At 35.5% G+C, this 22,883-nt stretch overlaps 1 protein-coding gene, 1 long non-coding RNA gene, 1 other non-coding gene and 1 pseudogene across 4 annotated transcripts; 2 read left to right on the top strand and 2 right to left on the bottom strand.

Moving 5' to 3' along the window:
• Positions 1-6,199: 6,199 nt before the first annotated feature.
• Positions 6,200-6,327, bottom strand: LOC122293923. Its single transcript, XR_006237398.1, has one exon. It is a non-coding gene; the product is annotated as a U6atac minor spliceosomal RNA (small nuclear RNA).
• Positions 6,328-9,670: 3,343 nt separating this feature from the next.
• Positions 9,671-10,849, top strand: LOC122288917. Its single transcript, XR_006236053.1, has 2 exons — positions 9,671-10,340; positions 10,522-10,849. It is a non-coding gene; the product is annotated as an uncharacterized LOC122288917 (long non-coding RNA).
• A 3,898-nt stretch (positions 10,850-14,747) lies between these two features.
• On the top strand, positions 14,748-19,206 carry LOC122288892 (ras-related protein RABF1). 2 transcript variants are annotated; one of them, XM_043095715.1, is made up of 8 exons: positions 14,755-15,001; positions 15,294-15,370; positions 16,121-16,204; positions 16,401-16,495; positions 16,668-16,773; positions 18,054-18,143; positions 18,234-18,320; positions 18,733-19,206. In XM_043095715.1, the coding sequence occupies exons 1-8, from the start codon at positions 14,977-14,979 to the stop codon at positions 18,769-18,771; spliced, it is 603 nt and encodes a 200-aa protein (XP_042951649.1). In that variant the 5' UTR covers positions 14,755-14,976; the 3' UTR covers positions 18,772-19,206. The 2 variants fall into 2 exon arrangements, with proteins under 2 accessions (XP_042951657.1, XP_042951649.1); XM_043095723.1 differs by lacking the exon at positions 16,121-16,204 and having other exon boundaries at positions 14,748-15,001.
• LOC122288909 lies at positions 19,207-22,799 on the bottom strand (annotated as a pseudogene).
• Between the last annotated feature and the right edge of the window lie 84 nt (positions 22,800-22,883).

Here is a 22,883-nt window from a genome sequence, read left to right as displayed (position 1 = left end):
GAACTACCTTGGACTTCCAGAACAGAAGTTGCAATATCTTGGGACGTTCTATCTGTTCCTTTCACTTAAAAAATTGGGCGGAGGAAATGATTTGAGCTTTATGGTTTAAGAAAGCACATGGACACTGTTTCCTAGAAGAAGGAAACAGAAGTGGATATGGTAGATTCGTTGTCGAGATTCCTATATATGTAAAATAAGCAATTATAGATTAAGAGATTTGAATATTTGATGAAGGTGGTCGATCCATCTTTTTTGAGTACACGAAAAAAGAAATATTTGTTCCATTTTGACCCGTTCCATTTTTTGAGCTCTTTTTTTGGGGGGCAGCTGAAGTCTCATATGATGCTTTTCTTTTTAGGGCCATTGACATTTGAACTTCATATAATGTACGAAGAGCAAGAGCTTTAATTGATTCCCACTCATTTTTTTTAACAACTAAGGTGAGAAAAAATAAAAAAAAATATTTTATGTTGTGCAGAGATGATGAGTAAAAACGTTAAACAATAACAAGAGAATTTTATTTTTTATAATGATTTTAATTATTTATAATTAGAAAATCGGGTATTCGTTTTAATAAATGTTAAATACAGATCACTAAACAAACAAAAGGTAAAAGCCACATTCGTTACTTAAAATCTTGGAACCTATTAACTATTAACTTATAATCTCTCAATTCGTGGGAAAACCAGTTCCATTACGCTTTTATCGATTAAAGTGGGTTGTTTCAACCAAAGTAGTTTGCTTTAGTGGGATGGGCTAAGGGCTTGGCTTTTAAAATATTCAATCATTGTACTTGGCTTCCCATGTCATGTCTGGATGATTCTCATGCACTGTTTGGCGTTAAGGAAAGTGTCATGAACAGTTGCGATACACATTGGGGTTTGGTAATTGGTGCATGGATCGATTATGTTTCTAAATTCCCATTGTTAAAGCGACTATCAAAAGTTTTCAACTTTTTAGTGGAAATCCGACGATGGATCCCGAATGAAACGTAGTGGCCGATTCATGTTTATCTTTGTCTTCACGGATTCTTTTTTCTTAGACACAAACTACATTTGTAAAGACATTTTTGTTTTTGTTTTTTTCTTAACATTTTTATCATAAATAGTACACACTTGGCTTTATTAGTTTGTTTTTTTTTCCTCAAAACATTATGTTATTTGACGTTTCGATCAGTCAGCACCTCTAATGGCACTGAAGTTTGCCGCCTTATATTTGTCTGTTACTTGACAAAATCAATCTCTCCATTATTTCTCGTGTTAGAATATACAAGTTTTTTTTAAAATAAATATGCGAAAGTTGCATATTTTAATATTATATATAATATTACTCTATTATTATATCAGCTTTTTTTTTATATAAAAATAAAAAACTTAAATATATTAACATCAACATAATGACAATCTTATAATATATATATTTTTAATTTAATGGAGTTGGACTTTCGCTAATGCCAGTTTGAAGTAATTGATTTCTGGGCCCGGGAAGAGAGGGAGAATATTTGAGATATCGGGCCATACAGAGTTGGGCTGGATGATTGCCGGCTTTGTAATATGGATTAGAGTAACATCACCATATGGACCTTAGAGACCCTGTCTTTTTGTTTGTCATTTAAGGTTGTGTGGTGTCTGTAGACTGTACTTGCTTTCTTGACGGGCTTTGTCCATTTGAATGCATAAAAAGCAGCTCCTTCTCATCGTTTTCAGGAACAACTTCTCCGGCCCAATGCTATCTAATTGTACTACATATAATTCGGTTACAGCTTTCAACACTTGGACAGGTTTGAATTTAAAATGTGTTTCATCTCAATTTATTAATATAATTTTTTTAAATTTTTACATAAAATAAAATAACAAATTTAATTTTTTTAAAATTTAAAATAATAATAATATTAAAAAAATATTTTAATAATTTTTTATTTAATTTATAATTTTTTATCTAAAATCATCTCATCTTATTTCTGATTTCAATCTAGTCCGAGTAGACCTGGCTCTTTTAAAAATCTTTTATTCAAACTCTAGGAATTAGAGTAAAAAAGATAAAGAAAAATATTATAACATTACTTTTATCAATGGGAATTATCCAAAAAATACTGAAAGTTTAATAAATATTATGAATACCTGTGTCTGTCTCTCACACTCTGAATTTTGAATTTCAAACAAGAGATCGAACAGTTTTACTGATTTGTATTAGTAAAAAATATTTTATCATACAACATTTATAATTTTCTAACTCATCAATATTATCGATCGATCTTGGCATATATATTATATTTATCCTATTGATGGATTCGAGTTCACAAAAATTGATTGAGATATAAAGAAGGAAAAATATAGTTGCAAATATATATAATTGTGTACTAATCTGTACACTAATGTGGTGTGATTGGTTAAAAAGTAAATTTTATTGAAAATAATGTTAATTTAAATTTTAAATATGAATAAATCAGTATTGATATATAAATTAATATATGACTGTACTTGTATATAATAAAACTCTATAAAGCAACACGATTCTGTAAAGTAGAGGTCGACATCCGTCCAAATTGACCAGTTGGATAAAATCCCAGTCCTACTCCTTTTCTCATAAAAATAAATAAAATAATGTTAGTCAACAGAAACGGATTATAAGAGATGTGCCCTCCTTTTTATTTTTATTTTTTTTTAGAGATGTGTCCTTTAGCTTTAATACGTGGCAACAAAAACATAGTACAAAAAAAAAAACGTCACTTTAATTCGTGCCCAAAGTTGTAATATTATTTCTTGAATTTGAATATATAGATAAGAGACTTTTAGTAAAGAGTAACATAGGAACGAGGATATAATACGTGTTGGCTGAGCTAGGACAACTTACACTCACAGGTCTGAAGAGTGAGATGATAATTTTTAATTTTAATAAAAGTTTAAAATATTATTTTTTGATATTATTATTATTTTAAAATTTTAAAAAGTTTAATTAAAATTTAAAAATATTAAAAATTATTTATTATCTTTTATATAAAAATTTTATAAAATTATAATAATAAAATAAAATGATATATCATCCATGCTTGAAACTTCAAAGGATTGGATTGGATTCAAGAAGATTTTTTGATATCATTGCAAGTTTTAATTACTTCTTCATAATTACACGTGGCAGAATGTTAAACCAATCTTTTCCGAGTAGTTAATTACATGGATGTGATGGCCGAAGATAATGTGTGAAGGGTTGGCAATAAGTTGGCCAGACAGGTAAGCTACTACTCCCACGTGGCCTAATCATCCCCTTGCAAGTTATATAATATGTAATGTGGCTAGGGTCAGGTGATTGAGTTGACCCCTCCTCGTCAGCACATCATCCTGCATTATTTGTCTCGGGTATACGTATCGTCTACTCACCAGTAGCTCTCCAGCTTATTCACCTTCAATACCAAAGTTTTGCCTACGTGGCCTTGGACCGATCGATATCCTTTATACATTTATATGTATCGTTATAATAAGAAAGTAGCCCAACACGGTGCATGATCGATGAGTTTATATGTATCGTTATAATAAGAAAGCAGCCCAACACGGTGCATGATCGATCACCGCCGGCCTTTCCATGAACCCTGGAAATATGATCTAGTACTCAAATTACTAAGCTAGCTAGCAGCTCGAGTGCATGGCCTGATTCGATATATACATGCACAATATTGCCAAAAAAAAAAAAAAAAAGAAATCTAACCCCCACAACAACTTGGCCGTAGACATCAATTAGTAGTCATGAATCTTTTCTCAAATTCGACTATGATGCACCCATCCATGCACGACAATTTCACTAATTTTGGTTGGACTATGCATGCAAAAATCATAATCTCTACATGAATTAATATTCCTGCGAAAACAGGAGTCTAATGGATCATTAATTTACGTACATGAACAAGCACAAACATTAATGTCTCTACTGACTATCAAAGAGGCGAAACTTCTCAAAGCTGCCTAGCTAGCAAATGATTATTTTGAAAGGAAACTCAAAGCTATCTAGCCTGCTAATTAATTGGCTCTGTATATCTCAAGTACTCCAAGCCCATTATGGCAGATTAATCGCCATCACATGAAATATTGAAGGCTTCCTCCGTCTCCTTCATAACTGTTGCCGTTTGGGATTGGACTCTTATCACTCCAAGTACTACTACTCCCGTGCAGTTCTAACTCAATATATAACACACATGTTTGCTCAAAGTCTAGGAAAACTATAACCCTTTTAAGTACGTAATATATATATTTATATATGGAAGTACTTTCCTGGATCTTGTCATTCGCGATTCTCTATACTGAACTCGCTCGGAATATATAATCCGTCCTATTTTTTCGCCGCCCCGATCATTTAGTAATATTCTACTATATATATATATCTTGTTCAAAATTCTTAATAAACAAAACATTTATGAAGTGACGTTATAAAAACTATAAAAATTCTATGGTTGACTTAAGAAATTACTTGGGCGATAAGAGTAATGAAATGCACGAGCATCCTGATCGATCACTTCCTTCGTCAAAAAAGTGAACGTCCTGGCCAGCTCACTTCACAAGTAGTGCGTACCAGGACCGGCCAGCAAGCATGCATGCATGCTTTGCTAGCTATGCGTTGGTGATCAGATCTAACATCCTTTACTCATGAGCCTATTTAAAGCTTGCCTCCTAGTCTTCTTCAAGTACCTTAAAAAAACATCCTCATCTGCGTTACAACAATCAAGCAAGCCAATATCTTAAGAATCATGTCTAGTACTCTCTTCATGGCTCTGCTCATTCTCTTCCTCCTTATCAATCCTCCACTACTCCTCATCATGAATATTGGGTCGAATTCTATGTCTTGGGTTGCAGCTGCTATGAGGCCATTGGATTCAAAACCTCCTAATTACGTGACGCTGAAGCCCGAAAGAGTTCATGGTGAATTTCGAAAACCGGATGTTAATAGCTGCTTGCCAAAAGGATTTCGACGCTCATCTGCACCTAGCCGATACGTGAATTATCACACTCTTGGCTCGAGTACCGCGTGTTCGCCGGACGAGCGCATGGCTACACCATGAGATCAGGAAAAAAAAATTTAGTTGGATCATGAGTATATATATCATATACGTAGCTTTAAGATGGTGATGAATACGTATCTTGTTTTACAGATATGCTGTGGAACGTACGAAGGAATATTGGGACCGGATGCAAGTCTTCCATCATCTATATATAAATATTGTCCAAGTTGTAAGCGGTTATATTTCAATTCAATTATATATATTAATTGCATGGATACTTGAAATATACAATCTCTCTTGAATTACAATACTAGATTCTCCATCGGAGCATTTTCTTTTCCTTTAGTTTTTTTATTATTTAAATGCTTATCGCAAAATTTGCTTTTTTCGCCCAAATATTAACCACAGCTAAAAATGGGAATTTTGTTCCTCGAAAATAAGTTACTAATTGGGTCGTCTTGATTTTTCATCATTTGGATCCAAAATACATGATCATGATAAGCTGTCGACTAACATTAATGTATTTGTTGTATAAGCGAATTTAGAGCGTACTCGATTAATTGCCGAATTAGAAGACCATTTTTTTTTAACCTATATCAATGGTTGCCATACAATTGCCAAGCTTCTTAAGCATGCAAGCGATATTAATGGTCAGCTCAAGATCATATATATATATATATTATATGAAAACTAGCTATATATTTCAACTTTAGTTAACTTTAAGAGAAATGATATTTAAAGTTGTGAGTGTGCAAGTGCCGTACAATCATTTTGAAAAAAAGTGAATAAATATGAGATCCACTCTTTAAGAAATTAATTTTTTAATAGTAGATCCCACTCTTTTTCAGAATGACTGCGTGACACTTGCACATTTCATGACTATACGTAACACTACTTTCAAATAACCTGGACAGAAATAAAAAATAGGGAGAAATTATATAAAATTGACTGCATGACACTTGCATATTTCACAACTATACGTAACACTACTTTTAAATTACCTGGAAAGAAATAAAAAAGAGGGAGAAATTATATAAAATCCAATATTATGAAGGGAAAAAGGGAAAAAAATGAGTCCCTACTCTTTTTCAAAATAACTGCATGGAACTCACATATTTTATAATTATATGTAACATTATTTTCAAATTACTGGACAGAAATAAAAAAGAGGAAGAAATTATATAAAATCTAATATTACGAAAGAAGAAAGGGAAAAAAAAAGGGTTAGCAGATCCACCGGAGTGGGTAGCCTTAACCGGATGTGTGGTAACAGGTAAGCCCGAAGGCTGTTCCCGTCCCTGTCAGGGGAGATGCCAACCATCTCTCCTTTCTACGAACACGACCTCTGAAGTTGCAAGTAATTTAATAAACCTTTACTTATTAATATATTTTGTCGATGTGGGAAACATGAAAGGCCACCTTAATTGGAACTTCTGGAAGGGTTGGACACGTTGCATGTCGAATATTGGGCTTCTGGCTTGGACATGGTCGTATGTGCGGGTCTAGAAATCCTGAATAACGGTGCCAACCGCGTGTCCCTTGAAATTCTTTTATATAAAAGTATTATAAAACTAGAAGATTCATTTTTCCTTACAAAATAAAGCTTCGATTTTCGAACGTACGTACCCAGGTCCAGATCATGTTCTTCTCACTAAATTTCACCTACCGACAATGCTTAAAGTTTATGTCGACCATTATGTGAGAATTACGTCTTTGCGAATCAGGTTCCAGCTTCCACATCCGATTTCTGCATGTTTTGGGAAGCCCTCCCACGGGCAAACTCGTCATGTACTCCTCAAGCAACATAGAATTCTATGCATTATTCTTTTGTAAATTGGTTCAGGAAAATTTATTCTAATTCGGGATGATGATATATGATCATCATGTAAAAGGAATATTTAGGTTTTGAAGTGCAAAATCCTGACAGAACAGACTATTCGATCTCCAAGCTGGTTAGAATTCCTACACAAATTGACAGACTATTCGAGATCATGAGACTCTCCTTGGAAGCCGGTTCACATGCCCCGGCCTAGTCGGAAAGTCCCTGCACGTATCCTCCAAGCCCATCATGAATTATATATATATATATATATAGATAATCTAGTACGTACATTACAAGTTAATTACTAAAAATTAAAAGATGCATGCCGTTGAATGTTGATAACAAATTAATAGTCGTGAAATATCAGATATCATATTAAAAAAAACAACAAGGATCGATGTATACAACACGCTCGAAACTCATGTAATTGGCTTTTATTCGGGCAAACTACTGTACGTAGTTTCTATCTTCGAACTGTAATATTATATATTGTCAGATAGTATTCATAGTACTTATGAGACATCATATTGTCGTATTATCAGAAAAATTATATATAATGTACATCTTTAATTAAGATCAAAACCAAAAGACATCCTTAATTAATATGCATATAATATCAGTCATCCCCTTGGATTTCTCTTTCTTAAAACCAAAACAAAAGACAAAAGCAGAACAGGAGGAAAATCTTAACGAATCTTTAACGAAACTTGCAGGCTTGTCCTTTAGTTATGATATTAATAACAATAATTAAGGACTTGCTTGTCAGCCATAATCTCCCAATCCTCCAATTGCCATCTCAATTACTTGAAAGACACTATATAATTTAATTAATAAAAATAATATAAATAACAAGCTATTGGAGCACCCGTGTTTGCAATGAGGGCCAGGGCAGCATATAGATTTTTTCCAAATTACCTCATGCTCCTGGTCTTAAAAATACCACGAGTATGATATAAAAGGGATAAAATCGTATTTTCAAGATACCTAGGCCATCTATATATCCTTAACCTTTACTTATATAGCTCAACTAATATATATAAAAGCCACACATCCCCTGATCTCCCAAGTCCCATCCATACCAAACCATCCACATGATCCCCTTCGTAATCTCCGTTTTCCAGTTCAAGTAACGAAATAATTAGTCCTGATATATAGCAGCTAGCGCGCATCATCAACACAAGGCAAAGAAGATCAAGAAGAGTAAGAAGAAGAAGACAATATTAAAAGTGATGAATCGAGATCAAGAAACAAGCTTCTGTAGCAGGCACCTGAGAGACCCATGTAGGGCGTTTGGCCGGAGATGCAGCTTGCTGGTGAAGGAGCAAAGAGCAAGGTTCTATATACTCCGGAGATGCATCACCATGCTTGTTTGCTGGCACGAGTGCGGTGAACCTTATGACTCTTAAATTTTTTTTGGTCCAACTATTATATGTATGTAAGTGTATATATCTTAACTAGTGTACACCATATATATGGGAGTACTGAGATTTCTTGTTCGAAACAAAATTATGGTAGCTCTTATTTATCAGAGAGTTCCGTATGTTATGAACCAAGAAGTAATCTTGTTTCCTGTACCGTTGAGAGTTTTCTTTGAGAACTGTATCTTAGTTTCTTCTCTCTAGAGAAATCAAATTTTAAGTGGTGGTTGTAATATAGTTGCAAATTCAAGCAGATTTTTGACTCTTCATTGATTTTCTTTTTCTTCTTCTCTTTTTGGTAGTACTGTATTCAACAATACGATCTGTTGGCTGGGCTCGCAGTACTGTATTCAGCATTTTGTAATGGCCTTCTTCTAGGATTTCTGTTATGAATTAAGGTAATTAATGGTGGGATTAACTCGCTTGCTTCAATTATTGAAAATGCTGGAATCTTTGCCACCTTATTACCCAAAATCATGTTGAATTCGATTATCTATATGAAATCCGACGTTTCTGATCAGGAACTAATAAGCAGTATTAATTAAGCGTCCCAGTAGTACTAAAAGTACGAGAAAAGAGAAACCTGGTTCACCTAAATTTTATCGTCTCCGATGATGACGTGACATGGCCTCGAATTAATAACACTGCTGTATGGAAAATATAGAAGAGAAACCTAAGCCGACAGCAAGAATCCTTGGAACTGCGACTACGGCCACTAACAGCTCACTCACTTTTGATAGGATTGCCCCCTCGTGCGCTTCTCTCTCTCTCTCTCTCTCTCTCTCTCTCTCTCTCTGTGCCACGCAGCGGACAGGACTTTCATATTCTGAGTCAGACGTTCCTGATTAAAAGTTTTCCCAAATCTTTCACATGACCATACATTGCCCGTATCAGGATAAACTAACGAAAAGGATGCTTATGTACGTGTCATCAGTTCTCTACCAGACTCAACTGAAATGACTTTTTAATCACCTTCGATCGCGATAATGGTCATAATCATTTCTTACTTAATTTGTTTTCTTATGAACAATAAAAAAAAGGGAAAGAAATTCGTTGATCCTACGTACTTACACTCCCAGCAGGCCGGCCTGGCTCATTTCATATCTTAGATAATATATATAATACACACACGTGTATATATCCTCTATATCTAACAATCTTTTTATTTTATTTTTTAATTCACTGTTTGTATATACAGGTTGGAAATTATAAGTAGAGGTAGATTTAATTTGATTCATATATATTTTATCTCAAATATATATAATTCAAATATATATTTACTTTAAATCATAAACACTTTTAAGACCAGGCTTCAAAATAAAAATAAGTTGAACGAACTTTTTCTGCTTTTAATATTATTATGATAAGGTTTCGAAACAAAATAAATAATGAATTTCTTATAAGTTATTTGCTAGCCTATATATATTGAGAATTAGGCCTGTGCAAAAAGACTGATGGCCTGCTCAACCCGAATGGACCCACCCGACAAAAGTCGGTTTCATCGGTTCAAAATTAAATTGTGGGTTTTAATATCGGATCCGAATATCTTTCAGTCGAAACCGTGAAACCGATGCACGGCGTCCACTAGTCCTTCCCCTCTTCAACCCACCACTGGAAACTACTCTTCTTGGAGACTTAAGTTCATCGCTTGGGAAAACCATCGGAGAAACCGGTTTTCGACCCACCCAAATTTCTTGCCACCACCCAAACGTCGTCGAAGTCCATCTCGTCGGAGTTTGCAATGAAGCACGTGGGGTTCATTTGCAGAACATAAGAAACCTTAACTGGGTACGAGAATTCTTGTAGCCGACCGTCTTGTAAGATGAGCTTGGCCGCGGCGACGTTCGTTGAACACGAAGAACTGTAAATACCCATTTGTGTTGTGCCAACCGGATCCGATTCCAAAGAGTCAGAAAAAAGACCAATATTGAACTAGACGATCGAAGCGGACGATGAATGGAGATCGAGGATTTATTTTGGGAAAGGAGAAATTATGGTAAAGATTAAAGGGAGTGTTGGCCAGATTTGCTTTGTGATCTAAAGCTTATGACTGCTTGCTTCCAGATCTGCACATTGAGCTCACGATGATACTTCTTCAGATCTGAGTTGTTGGGTATAACTTTTTACCACATAGATGTAGCTTTCGATTTGGATTAGTTGATACCATACACACATAGATCTAGCATCTTTGTCTTTGGTTTTCAACATCACCATCGACGATGGCTTTCTCTATTTTCTTATCTTTGGGGTATTTTTTATGTGTTCAATCTTTATGGGTTTTAGATTTTGCACAGACTTCTTCCTGGTAATCGAAGATGACTTCGCACAGGGGTGGTGATAGAGACGAGCGGCTCAAGGGGTAGGCAACTAGAGATTAGCGGCTAAGCTGTCAATCATGGACCTCAAATTACCAACGTCTACGAGCTTGAGATTTTTTCGCCACTGATTTCGCCACTGCTTTGTGAAGTTTTGCTCTTTTTTTTTTTGAAATTTTTTCTTGAGATTGGGAAGAATCTGAGATTGAAATTTGTCCTCAGATCTGCGAATGAAATTTGTAATCAAATCTGAGCTAAATCCACATGTGCAGAAGGAGACTTTTTTTTTTTCTTTTTTGGGGGTAAATGTCGGTACATACGGGTTGATCCGATTTTATTTTATTCGGGTCGGATCGGATTGGCTTGGCACCTTAAGTGAGCATGGCCAGGTTGGATCAAATACAAACCCGGTTGTATTGGGTTGGGTTGCAACCCTATTGAGAATGAATGTGATAATTAATAATTTTTATTTGTTAAAAAAAATATTGAGACTAATTGGCATGTTAAATGCTTTTATCTTTTATTTTACATCCAAACTTAAAACTTCCTATATACTTATACAAATTTTCCAAGTAATCTTTTAATTTTTGTTATATAAAATTTTTTATATATACCACGGCCTCTCTATATAGATTCTGGCTTCGTCCCTTGGAGCAATATTACACCTAGCTACACAATTTCTTAACTTCCATGTATATATTATATTTTTTAATATTTTTTAATTTTTTTAAATTTATTTTTTTTAAACTAATTAAATTCTTCTATTCATTATCTATATACTAAATATTTGATAAAAGAAAAAAAATGATACGTAGAGATTATGTAAGTAATAAAAAATTATGTATTTTTTTCTTTTTAAAAGATGAGCAATATTACGCAAGCAAGTCATTATTATTGAATAAAAATTATTCAAAATCTTTATGATATAACTTTTTAGATTTTATTTTTTTGTATCAGATGATTGAGATTTTACTTTTGACAGAAAACAACAAAATGATAAGATCGGATAGATTCTTTTGATTCATCTTTTTCACTCTTCACGTGGGCGCATCGTCATTTAAACGTGATCGAGGCATTTTAGCGGCACGAGAAGTCAAGGGCAATTCCCTGGACGTGGGACCATTTACAATGCTCGACACGTGCGATAGGGTGCTGAATGACATATAGCTGTCACAGCAGTGGAATTTTTTGTTCTTCTTTAATGGCGGAAATTATTAACCACACGCACCACAGTGACTGAATTATTGTGAGAAGATCTTTAATTCGTTCGTAAAATAGATGGAAAGAAAAAAAAAAAAAATTTACCCAGAATTGTAATTAAATAAATAAATAAGGAAAACAATTTCATCTTTCCCATACTACGTACACGTCCATGTGTACGTTACGTATTACAAATTTTAGTCAAACATGATCATTTAAACGTACTGTTATTCTCTCTCCCAGTAGTACTCGTGTGTTATTTATCTCCGACATATATATGTACGATTGATAATAATTAAGCCCTCAGAAATATTAAACTAGAAGGCTGAATCCAGCAGCAACCAAACGCTACTTGTACAAGTACAAAAAATAAGAACCCTAAAATGTGCTGGAAACAATAATACTAGATTAAAAAATTATGACCCATTTGTTTAATTACAACTTAATTCACATATAGGTCGGATGTTCCCTGGAAAGTGGATAAGTCTAATCAACAACTCCAAATATCCCCTCCACGTTTTGGCATCATGCCGGCCCGGCCTCCTGCTCGCTCGCATCGAGTTTCAAAAAAATAGAATGGCCATATGCATGCATGACGTACAGTCGACATGCAGTACTTTCTCCTTCGTGCAGTCGTTGTCTTTGTTTCCAGTTCTAAAGCCTGGTTAATTTTATATATATATATATATATGCATGCTAGCTAATAAATTATTGCTATCGGCCATGACTCAAAACCAATGAAATCTTTACATTTGTAGGAAAAAGTACTGCATGCATTCTTGTACCTTGGTCTTTTTGTGGCCATAAATGTTTTCAGGATATGGCTGGCCGATGTGTTAAGATTTAAACCAATTAACCAATGTACGTGATCAGGTAATTACGACAGAGATTGACTGGTTTGTTTCAGGAACTTGAAGCAATTTTTAGCGAATGATGAACCGGCCGGAATTTAATTAAGAAATATAATTAATTATGGTAAGACGAAACGTACAGTACTTATATATTTACAATTTTTATTTTTGCAGTATTTGACCCTAAAAGATCAACAGGAGATCATCAGCAAAAGGCTCGTGAAGTCGATGGAATTGCAGCTATATATATATATATATATGTCTTTACTCTTGGAAATTATCGAATATATTTAATTACGTACACAAAAAAGTCTTTATCGTTTTGCCAAACTATTCCGAAAGTGGTCCCGAAATTTATTGCATGCACCAGATTTCAGGAAATATTTGGTCAAAACAGATCACGAAAGGCGTAAGAGATAACTTACCTATGGACAGGCCGGACATATTCCAGCTTCTACCTATTATATGCATGATATGATAGGCATCCTACCACTATATATGGTATAAATTAGTGCGTAATAGCTGGTGATCAGATTATCACCAGAACCTCGATCCACCACATTGATCAGGTTAGGTAAAATGCATCCAAAACTACTAAATATATATGGCCGCAAGGCACTGAGACATGATGATTACTGTATATATATATATATATCTAGTCGTTGTGACAATGACGTGTATATATATATATATATCTAGTCGTTGTGACAATGACGTTAGATCAGGACTATCCATTAATCTGAATTTTCTTCTTTTTTTTTTTTTTTTTTTTGCTTTTGGCAAATATTATTCACATTAATGTAGTTTCTAAAATCACTAAGGTTTCAACATACCAAGAAAGAAAGCACACACACATATATATATATATATATATATATAAGTATACATGATTGGGAGGAAGAAAATTTATATATAAATGCAAACGTGTAGACAAGAAATTCGGTGATATTATGATGTAGATGAGTTTGATGGAGGGCGGGTACGTACCATCCAGACCAGCAACGTCGTGATCTACAGCTTAAAGATTGGGTTTTGAAAAGATTGTGATGTGATCAAGCAGCTTACAGGTATGGATCGAAGACAAGCTGTCAAAATTGCTTCCAAGTTAATGATATTGCCCAAAAATGGACCCCAATTACCTCCAAACTTCAGATGGGTGTGTTCCCTCGTAAGTTGTTTTGTCTAATCAGTGAGCTTCAAGTATCACCCAGCAAATTAACATATATATATATATATATGCATGTATTATTATTTGAGCTACCTATATATCTAGCTAGCTGCTTTTCCTTATATATTAATGTGACTCACGATCAACGACAAAACACCGATGCTTAATTGTTTAAGTCGTCGCAAAAAGTACTTCAACTCGTGGTCATGAGTACCGTTAGGTCGACGTAAAATAAAAGTCAAGAATGAACTTGAGAGCATTAAAATCGCTTTTGGTCACGAAATCTTGCAATATTATTTGTTTAATTAAGGTTTAGGGGTAAACTGACAACGTTAATATATATATATATATATTAATTAATTGGTGACTAAGTTGCAAAATGAATTAATAATAATTTGATGGGGGCCTGTCGGGCAAAGTAATATCCCCCAAAATTAGAAATTATGGCACGTACGCTTGTCGTAACAGTTAAGCACAGCCACCTAGTTATATGATCAGTGGCTCCACAAGTTCAAGACTTATAAATGAAAAATATTCTATTATTATTATTAGAGTTTTGTTACATACAAGTACAGTCGCGCACTAATCGGTGTACTAATACTGATTTATTTATACTTAAAATTTAAATTAATATTATTTTCAATAAAATTAACTTTTTGACCAATCACATCACATTGATGCATAGATTAGTGCATAATTGTGTTTACAATTATATTTTTCCTAATTATTATTATTATTATTTCTCAATGGCCCGAGAATAAGGCCCGGACAACGACTCCTAATCCTGAATTCCTTAGCATGACAGCAATATGCATGGTCTGGATTACTTGCCCCAAAGATATATGGGCTGGATTCCGTGAATAGTTTTGATCTCGGTTGTTCTGCAATTTTTGGGCTCTTGCAAAGTTGGGCCAATTTACTTTCAATTTCCGACCATAAATTCAGCTTTATATTACTCAATTCTCCGGAAGGACATAATTAACCAATTTTAATTTTAAATTCTTTTGCCCTTTTTTGGTACGGCTGCGTGATTAGGTAGGTATAAAATGCAGCCATTAACATTTAACGACCTTTTAATTCCACCAATAAGCCATCTCTTCCGTACTACAGAGTACTTCTAAGTTCTTTCTTACCTAAATCTAATACTCCTCTCCAGCCATTAGCCCTAATTGCACGCATATAGTATTCCCATTAAACGTACAGTTTCTGCTCGCCATGGGTTGCTCTTCCTCTCTTCCAGGTAATACTCGTATGCAGATATTTGATTCTGTCCCCTGTATTTCTAGGGTTTTCACTGGTTCAGATTGCTTGAATCGGAAATCCTATTTTAATTTTAAAAAATTGTAGCTGAATTTGTAAATTCTTATCCGGGTTTCCGGAGTTTGGTTGATTTATTTAATTTCTGCGCTATAATCAAGGCGCGTGCCGGAATATGGGTTTTCGATAGGGCGATTTTCATTAAGTGACTTGTTAGGGGCCCTTATGGGAGATTTTGGTTGAGTTTATTGATTAGAGGGGCTTAATGTTTGTAGATAGGACTCCCGGGCGGTTGACCGGCACAAATTCTGAGAATGGCGGAGTGCTGGACCCAAAAAATCTTCGCGTGAAGGTACTTTTTTTAGAGGCGAATCTTCTAAAGACTTCTTTTGGTCAACTCATTGCTTCTAAAATTTGTCAATTTGTATATATACTGTTACTGTGTCCTTGACACTTCGCAATTGGTGTGGTTGAGCAAACTATTGAATAAAGAGGGCGTCTTCGTAGGTTTTATTTTGGATATTTTAAACTTATTTTAATTAACAAAGGTCCTTTGAAATAGACTTAATGCGTTAATTTGTGGACATAAACTGATGCATATGTCTTGTTTGTGAAAAGTGGATTGGTTTGCTTAGCACTCATTTCTACCTGTCGAAGTGACAATGTTTATGTCCAGGTTTTAAACTTCCCCAGAAGCATCGTTGTGATGGATGTAAATTATTTACAAACATAAATATTTATGTGTTTGGATCCAATTAGCTGAAAAACGATGCGTGGTGTTGACCCCAATTAGTCTGTATGAAAGTTTATATGAGTTCAGGTGAGAACAAAAATTCTATTATAAAAATAATTTTGCATAAATTTTGGCTACATGCTGTTGGTTGCATATTTCAGCTTCATGATTCTTAGATTGTAAACACAGACATAATTGCAAAGGGAGGGGTCTTGTTGTCTTCCAATCTGTTCATTTCTGGGGAAAGGGAAAGGGTTGGATGAAACCTAAATGCCTTTGTGAACTCACCAACAATCTTGTCTTTAAACATTTAACAAATGAATGTAACCAACCTTTCAATTCTATGGTTTGGTGTATGGTTTGGTGCAGCTGGTATTATTAGGCGACTCTGGTGTTGGTAAAAGCTGTATTGTTCTTCGCTTTGTTCGCGGTCAGTTTGACCCAACATCCAAGGTAAGGATTATGCTATCCACTATACCAATGATACAAGCCAACATTTTTTAAAGTAATTTTTTGTCAACCTGACAGATCAAAAAATAAAACTAGAAACCTACCATGTTCTATGTGAACGTGTATGGCTGTTTATGCTTCCTCCTAGCCATATAGTTAATTTCTGATGTGTTTACATTTTTTGGTTTAAATATTTCAGGTAACTGTCGGAGCTTCATTCTTATCACAGACAATAGCTTTGCAAGACTCCACAACAGTTAAGTTTGAAATATGGGACACTGCTGGACAGGAGAGGTACTGTTAGTCAGATACGCTTAAATGTATAAAATAGTTAAAATTCTGAATATTGTAACAAAAGTTCATTTTATGTTGTCCTTATTTCTGTTGGAAATTTACCCCATCTGTCTTTTGCCCTTGCATACCAATTTTAGCAGGAGATTATTGATTGTGATTGTGTCTTGTTCAGATATGCAGCATTGGCACCACTTTACTACCGAGGTGCTGCAGTTGCAGTTATTGTGTATGATATAACTAGCCCAGAGTCATTCATCAAAGCACAATATTGGGTTAAGGTAGACTTTTCAGGGATTACTTAGGATTAATCATAATTTTTTGTTAATTATTTACAACTCATGATAAGTTATTTTTTTCCTGCAAAATTTTATGGTGAAAAGGATAAAATCCTTTTTACAAGGTGAGAAATGACCTTCACGATGGGACATTAATGTTCAGCACCTAACATCCTTTATAGCAAACCTTATAGAATGAAATGATCTGGTTGAAGTAATCATACATGGTGACCTTTTGTGAGATTAAATGTAACAGTACAAATAACGTTTTGTTTGTGGGCGTGTTAAGTGGGGACCCTGGCTGGTCAGAGAAATTACATGTTATGCATACAGTAATTATTGTGCAAATGAAACCAGTCTAATGTTGCCTGTGCACAACAATGCATGAATTTCGACTGGAGTTTCTTGGTGGGAAAACCCCTTGATGCTCCTGAATACGATCTTGACATCTTTCTATGTATTACTTAAATTTCTTCATAATGAGGTTGCTTGGTCATGGTTGCTATACTTCAAGTTGGGAATTAGGCTGACTAACTGGGTCAGTGCTTATTGTTGATAGAGGTTGGGTGAATATGGATATTCATTATTCACCAATCACCTATATCATAAATATCTTATTCTAGCAGTTGGTTCAACTTTTTTTTTTTTTTTTTTTTTTTATATGAATTGTTTGGTTTAGAAATTCTCTCCTAGAACCTCATGCTACGCTCAGAGTTTTTTTCCTCTGATTTTTAATTTATCTTGTAGGGTTGCACTGATATTTTAACTGATTGCACCCAGTTTTTCCTATTTGCAGTTTAATATATGATTTATTTATAATTTTTTTTTAAAAACAAAACAGTTAAAGATGACTGAGAATATGTTGTAAAGCCCTCATTGGCATGCTACTGAAAACCTAGGTTCACCTGTCTCAAGATGAAAGTGTAGTTATTTTTTAGGGCTCAAGTGGCTTCACATATGTGAAATTGTTAAGTAATGGCTTGGCTTTGCCTTTTAAATGGAAGCAGAGATTGACTTGCTGATTATGATAATCCATCGAAAACATTGGACTTATCAGATTCTCTAGGAGTTGCAAGAGCTGTAGTGAAAATAAGGAAATGAAACTATACCTTACTCCGGTATAATTGGGTTGTCATCTGTTCAGTGTGCTATGAGTGGTAAATGCTTATAGATGGCATCTCTGGCCAGAAAGATGTGCATGCATAGATTTTGTTGGTATTAGTTCCTATTGTCGCAGTTGGAATTTGATTTTTGAAACAATTGAAGAATGTGATATTTTACAGGAGCTACAAAAACATGGAAGCCCTGATATAGTCATGGCCTTAGTTGGTAACAAAGCTGATCTTCAGGAAAAGCGGGAAGTACCAGTTCAGGTGAGTGCATTCTCCGTTTCAAGCATTCTCTATACTCACAAACTAATATTTATTTTTCAGTTGTATAAAATCCCCTCTTCGGTCTTGCAGGATGGCATTGACTATGCAGAGAAGAATGGAATGTTTTTTATTGAGACATCTGCAAAGACAGCAGATAATATAAATCAGCTGTTTGAGGTATTTTTTACATTGACGGCCTAGAACTGTTTTTTCTTCAATAGGAAAGAAATATTTGTTTGGAGCCGTGGTCAGTGATGTTAAGTTGATACACCATAAATGAGGTTGTGGATAGGTTTTAATGGTGTTTTTCTTATGTGCTATGCTAGATACAACTTAAGTATTCGTTTATTTTCTTTTAATTCTAAATAAGTTGTACTTTTTTTTCTAATAGAAAGACAGATACATCATTTAACCAGTCGCCATTTCTTTTTATAGAGCAGTTGATATACGTGAATCATTTTGTGGACGTGTTTGTTTGAGCATCTGCCAAGGCTCCTAGTGGGACCTGGCGTAGTCATGTCTGTACAATCCATGGTGTTAAAACTGTATGCAACTAGAAGACTGACCATTTGTTCCTTTCTTTTTGCAGGAAATTGGGAAGCGATTACCCCGTCCACCCTCCTCTTGATTGAAGAAATTTGAAACTGAATAAACTAAAGAGCGGGTCAAGTTGTGGGAGCACTTTTATCCGTTAGTTTGTGTATATGGCTGTCTGTACAAGACATGCCTTGCGATTTATTTTTCTGTGCTCCTAACTATGCATGCAAGACGGTTTGAACACAAAAGAGTGAACTGGACAAGGCCATAAGAGAGAGGATCCCACACAATGCAGCCACTCTTCGTGTTTAAGAGATCAAATATACCAACACTGATAAAATGCCTGCGAGAAGTTATCAAGGCAGACCGCGGGGACTACAGTCTTTTTGTTACTCTCGCGCAGCCTCCTTATTTGTTTTGACTGAATTAAGATTATAATCCACACTACTGTAAACAAAAGGAATAGAGGATGTCATTCGACAACCATTTTAAACACGCAACCGAAGGGCAAAATGCATTGAGCTTATTATCGACCTGTACTAACCAAACTGTTGAAAGGCACTAATATTACCAGCTGACGTTGAGGGTCTATTTGTAGGTCGATTTGCTCCATGTGTTCCAGCTTCAGGAAGCTTTTTCTGACCAAATGGAGTTTGGTTACAGCATCCCTGATGTTCATCCGTTCTTCTGGATGTTCGGAAGAACAAGCAACTCCAATACCAAATATCAAAACCAAGCATTCCTTGATTTTTTTTCTTCTTGTACTGATGATTTGCCGAGCATTGTTCGATGTCTGCTCTCCTGTTTCCTGGAAAAGGATTGGATCCGCAATGTCCACAACTCCTTGAGGTAAAGCTGCCTTGACAAAACCATAAAGATTCGAGTTGCCTTGGAACATTTTATCCGTCGGTCTCTTCTTAGTGAACATCTCTAATAGGAGGATGCCATAACTGTACACATCACCGGAGGTAGACACCCGGTTTCCTATTCCATACTCTGCAACTGGACATATGATAAATTCTGACGTGATCATGATTAAAAGAATGATAACAAAGGAATGCATGCTAAGAATTTATAAAGAACTTCAGTTGGACAAAGAAAAAAGAAAATAAAGCTTGGACTGACACCAACTATTTATGAAAAAAATATTGAATAAAAGTAGTTATCCGTCTCAAAGATAAATGTTACTAAAAGAAAAAGGAATATACTCATAACGAATGATAAAAAATTTTCACCTGGAGCAGTGTAACCAATAGTTCCTCTTATGCCGATCGAGCTAGACTGATTGGTGGTTTCTGGAGAGAACCTTGCTAGCCCAAAGTCACCCACGTGTCCAATTATTTCATTGTCCAGAAGAACATTACTGGGCTTAAGGTCACAATGAACAATTGTTGTTTCACAATTATAATGAAGATATTCTAGTGCGCTAATGGCAATATTCAACCTCTGTAAAAGATTCAACATCCTTTGTTCATGATATGCCTCTTCTTCTTTCAAAGAAGGATGCAACCAATCCTCAAGGCTCCCATTGACCATGAACTCATAAACTAGAGCCTTGAAATCATTGCCATGATAATCTACACTTGGAACAGATTGTAAGCACATTTACAAGATTTCGATGTTTGATGTTTCTCAAGGCCTCACACTCAGCATGAAAGCTCTTGGAAGCTCCATGGCGCAGAAGGTTGAGCACCTTGACAGCAATTATATTTCCACCCTCATCATCGAGCATTCCTTTATACACGGATCCAAAACTACACATGCCAAGCAAATTTGCAGAAGAAAAACCATTAGTTGCTTTTAGAAGCCTTTGGTAAGACATATTGAAAAGCAAATTTTCTGAAGCGCTTGATGTCGGCTCTTTTCTTTTCTTTCTTAACCAACAAACAAATACAAACGACAGCACATAAATTACGCCTGAAACCCCACAAACTATGATGATTATTAATTTCAAGTTTGAGGTTTTCTTGGTCTCCTTGGATTCTTTGAAGTTGCATTTAGGCAAGTGCATCTCGAGGATTCCCCCACACAATTGGGTATTTCCTGCAACTAAAGCTGCACTTGAGTTCTTGAAAATGCCATATATAGGCACGAGACCTTCAAAATTGTTGTAAGATAAATTCAAACGCTGCAACGAGTTGAGACCCACGAAAAATTCTGGAATTTTTCCTGAAAAATTGTTTAGAGAAAGATCTAACTCTCGAAGTCCTCTTAAAGAACTAATAGTTGATAAAACGGCCCCTTGGAAGAAGTTCCCTCTGATGTATAGAAACTCTAGCTTAATACATCTACCAAGACTCCTTGGAATTTCACCAGATAACCTATTGTGTGAGATAGACAATGCACCTAGATTATTCAAATTTCCAACTTCCATGGGAAGGGTCCCTATGAAATCATTACGGGACAAATCAAGAAAAATTGACAAGGTTGAGATACCAATGACTTGAGGTGGTATGGTACCGCTCAAATTGTTATGGGAAAGATCTAAAAATGACAAAAATTGACATTTGCCTAGACTTGAAGGGATGCTTCCTTGAAGATTGTTGTCCTGCAATAGTAGATCCCACTAGCCTCTGAAGCTTTCCAATACTGGTAGGAATGTTACCGGACAATTGATTATTCCCCATCTTGAGGTTATATAAGCTGACAAGATTTCCAATCCCACCTGGAATTGTTCCAATTATATTATTTTCATCGATGACCAATACTTCGAGAGTAGATGAGAAGTTACCAATGCATTCCGGTAAGATCGCACCCAAATTGTTGGTATCTATATACAACTTCTCCAAGCTGGTGGCATTGGTCAACGAGCAAAGAAAATTCAAGTCATCAACTCCCCCGCTTCCCAGGTGGTTACTGGCAATGCTCAAATATCGAAGCCTACGCAGATTTTCCAAAGAAGGAACACGTCCGGTAAGTTTGTTTAGTGTGAACTGAAGTATTTCCATGTTTGAGGCATTGGATATTGAAGGAGGAATGGTTCCAGTAAATTTGTTAGATCCAATGGAAAAACTTTGAAGATTAGAAAGAGTCGTGCCCAAATCCATTGGAAGACTCCCTTGGCCGATTTGATCAAGTACCACATTAAACTTTCTTATGGAAGAGAGGTTGAAGATTGAAGGAGGGATGGTACCAGAAAGCTGATTCCCAGCAATAAAAAAGCACTTAAGATTCACAAGTTGTCCCAAAACATCAGGGATACTCCCACCCAGATTATTGAATGTTGCTGAAAGCCACTCAAGTGATGATAGGTTGCCAAGAAATGTAGGGATTCTTCCCGTTAATATGTTGTCATTTACAGAAAATGTTTGGAGCTTTGACAAGGAGTTAAGCGCAACAGGAATTTCGCCAACCAGTTGGTTCCTACCAAGATACAGAACTTCGAGACTAGAACAACTGGATATATTGGTAGGAATTCTACCACCAGATGAATTATTGTACAAATCTAGGTACTGCAATCTATGCAAACGGCCTAGTTCTGGAGGGATTTCATGACTCAAACTATTGTGTGATAGATTTAGTGACCTTAGAAAGCTCAAATTTCCAATGAAAGGTGATAAAGATCCCACGAGTTTCTGAGATCCTAGGTGCAACCGTGTGACTCTTTTGTGTCGACCACCACAAGTAACTCCATACCATTGACAGAAGTGGAAGGTTTCATTCCATGAACTGAAAATCATGACGGGTTTATCGATCATCTTAGCCTTGAATTGAAGCAAGGCCAATCTGTCCGTCTCATTCCCGCTAATGACATAGGCGGAGGAAACAAAAAAGCACAGGGCAGAAATGATTGGAAGGATGGCAAAAACAGACCAAGAGACTGAAGGACGCAAGGTGGGATTCCCCATAGATATTGGGAAGAAGAAAAATCTGAAGGTTGTACGTGGTCTATAACAGAACGCAATGCTTACCTCTGAAAGTGTACGCAACTCAAGAAGTTCAGGCCTCTTTTTGTTGTTTCAAAAAATTTTCAAATCGTATCCCGGATGTCAACCCAACGCTTAAATATTATTTAAATATAAAAAAGAATATATCTGGGCATCAGCCACTGTTTGGCTGAAGCCGGAATACACCTGACGTGGCATTAGTGTGATTTTACAAGCTTGTCCCTTCGCATGTTCCCCCGCTCTGAACATTGAGTTAATTTTCAAAATCATCTTCTCTCTCTTCCCCCTCCCCAACCCGAGTCGCATCCCCCTTTCT

This window comes from Carya illinoinensis, chromosome 1, assembly GCF_018687715.1.
Source record: "Carya illinoinensis cultivar Pawnee chromosome 1, C.illinoinensisPawnee_v1, whole genome shotgun sequence".
NCBI lineage: Eukaryota > Viridiplantae > Streptophyta > Magnoliopsida > Fagales > Juglandaceae > Carya > Carya illinoinensis.
This window is presented reverse-complemented; position numbering and strand designations above follow the sequence as displayed.

What these genes read in the sequence shown, in the direction of transcription:
- LOC122288892 (XM_043095715.1), top strand. Translation starts at nt 14,977, where the DNA reads ATGGGTTGCTCTTCCTCTCTTCCAG. An exon ending in AGTTTGACCCAACATCCAAG is followed by an intron (nt 16,205 to 16,400) that starts GTAAGGATTATG and finishes TAAATATTTCAG; the next exon opens with GTAACTGTCGGAGCTTCATT. An exon ending in ATATAAATCAGCTGTTTGAG is followed by an intron (nt 18,321 to 18,732) that starts GTATTTTTTACA and finishes TTCTTTTTGCAG; the next exon opens with GAAATTGGGAAGCGATTACC.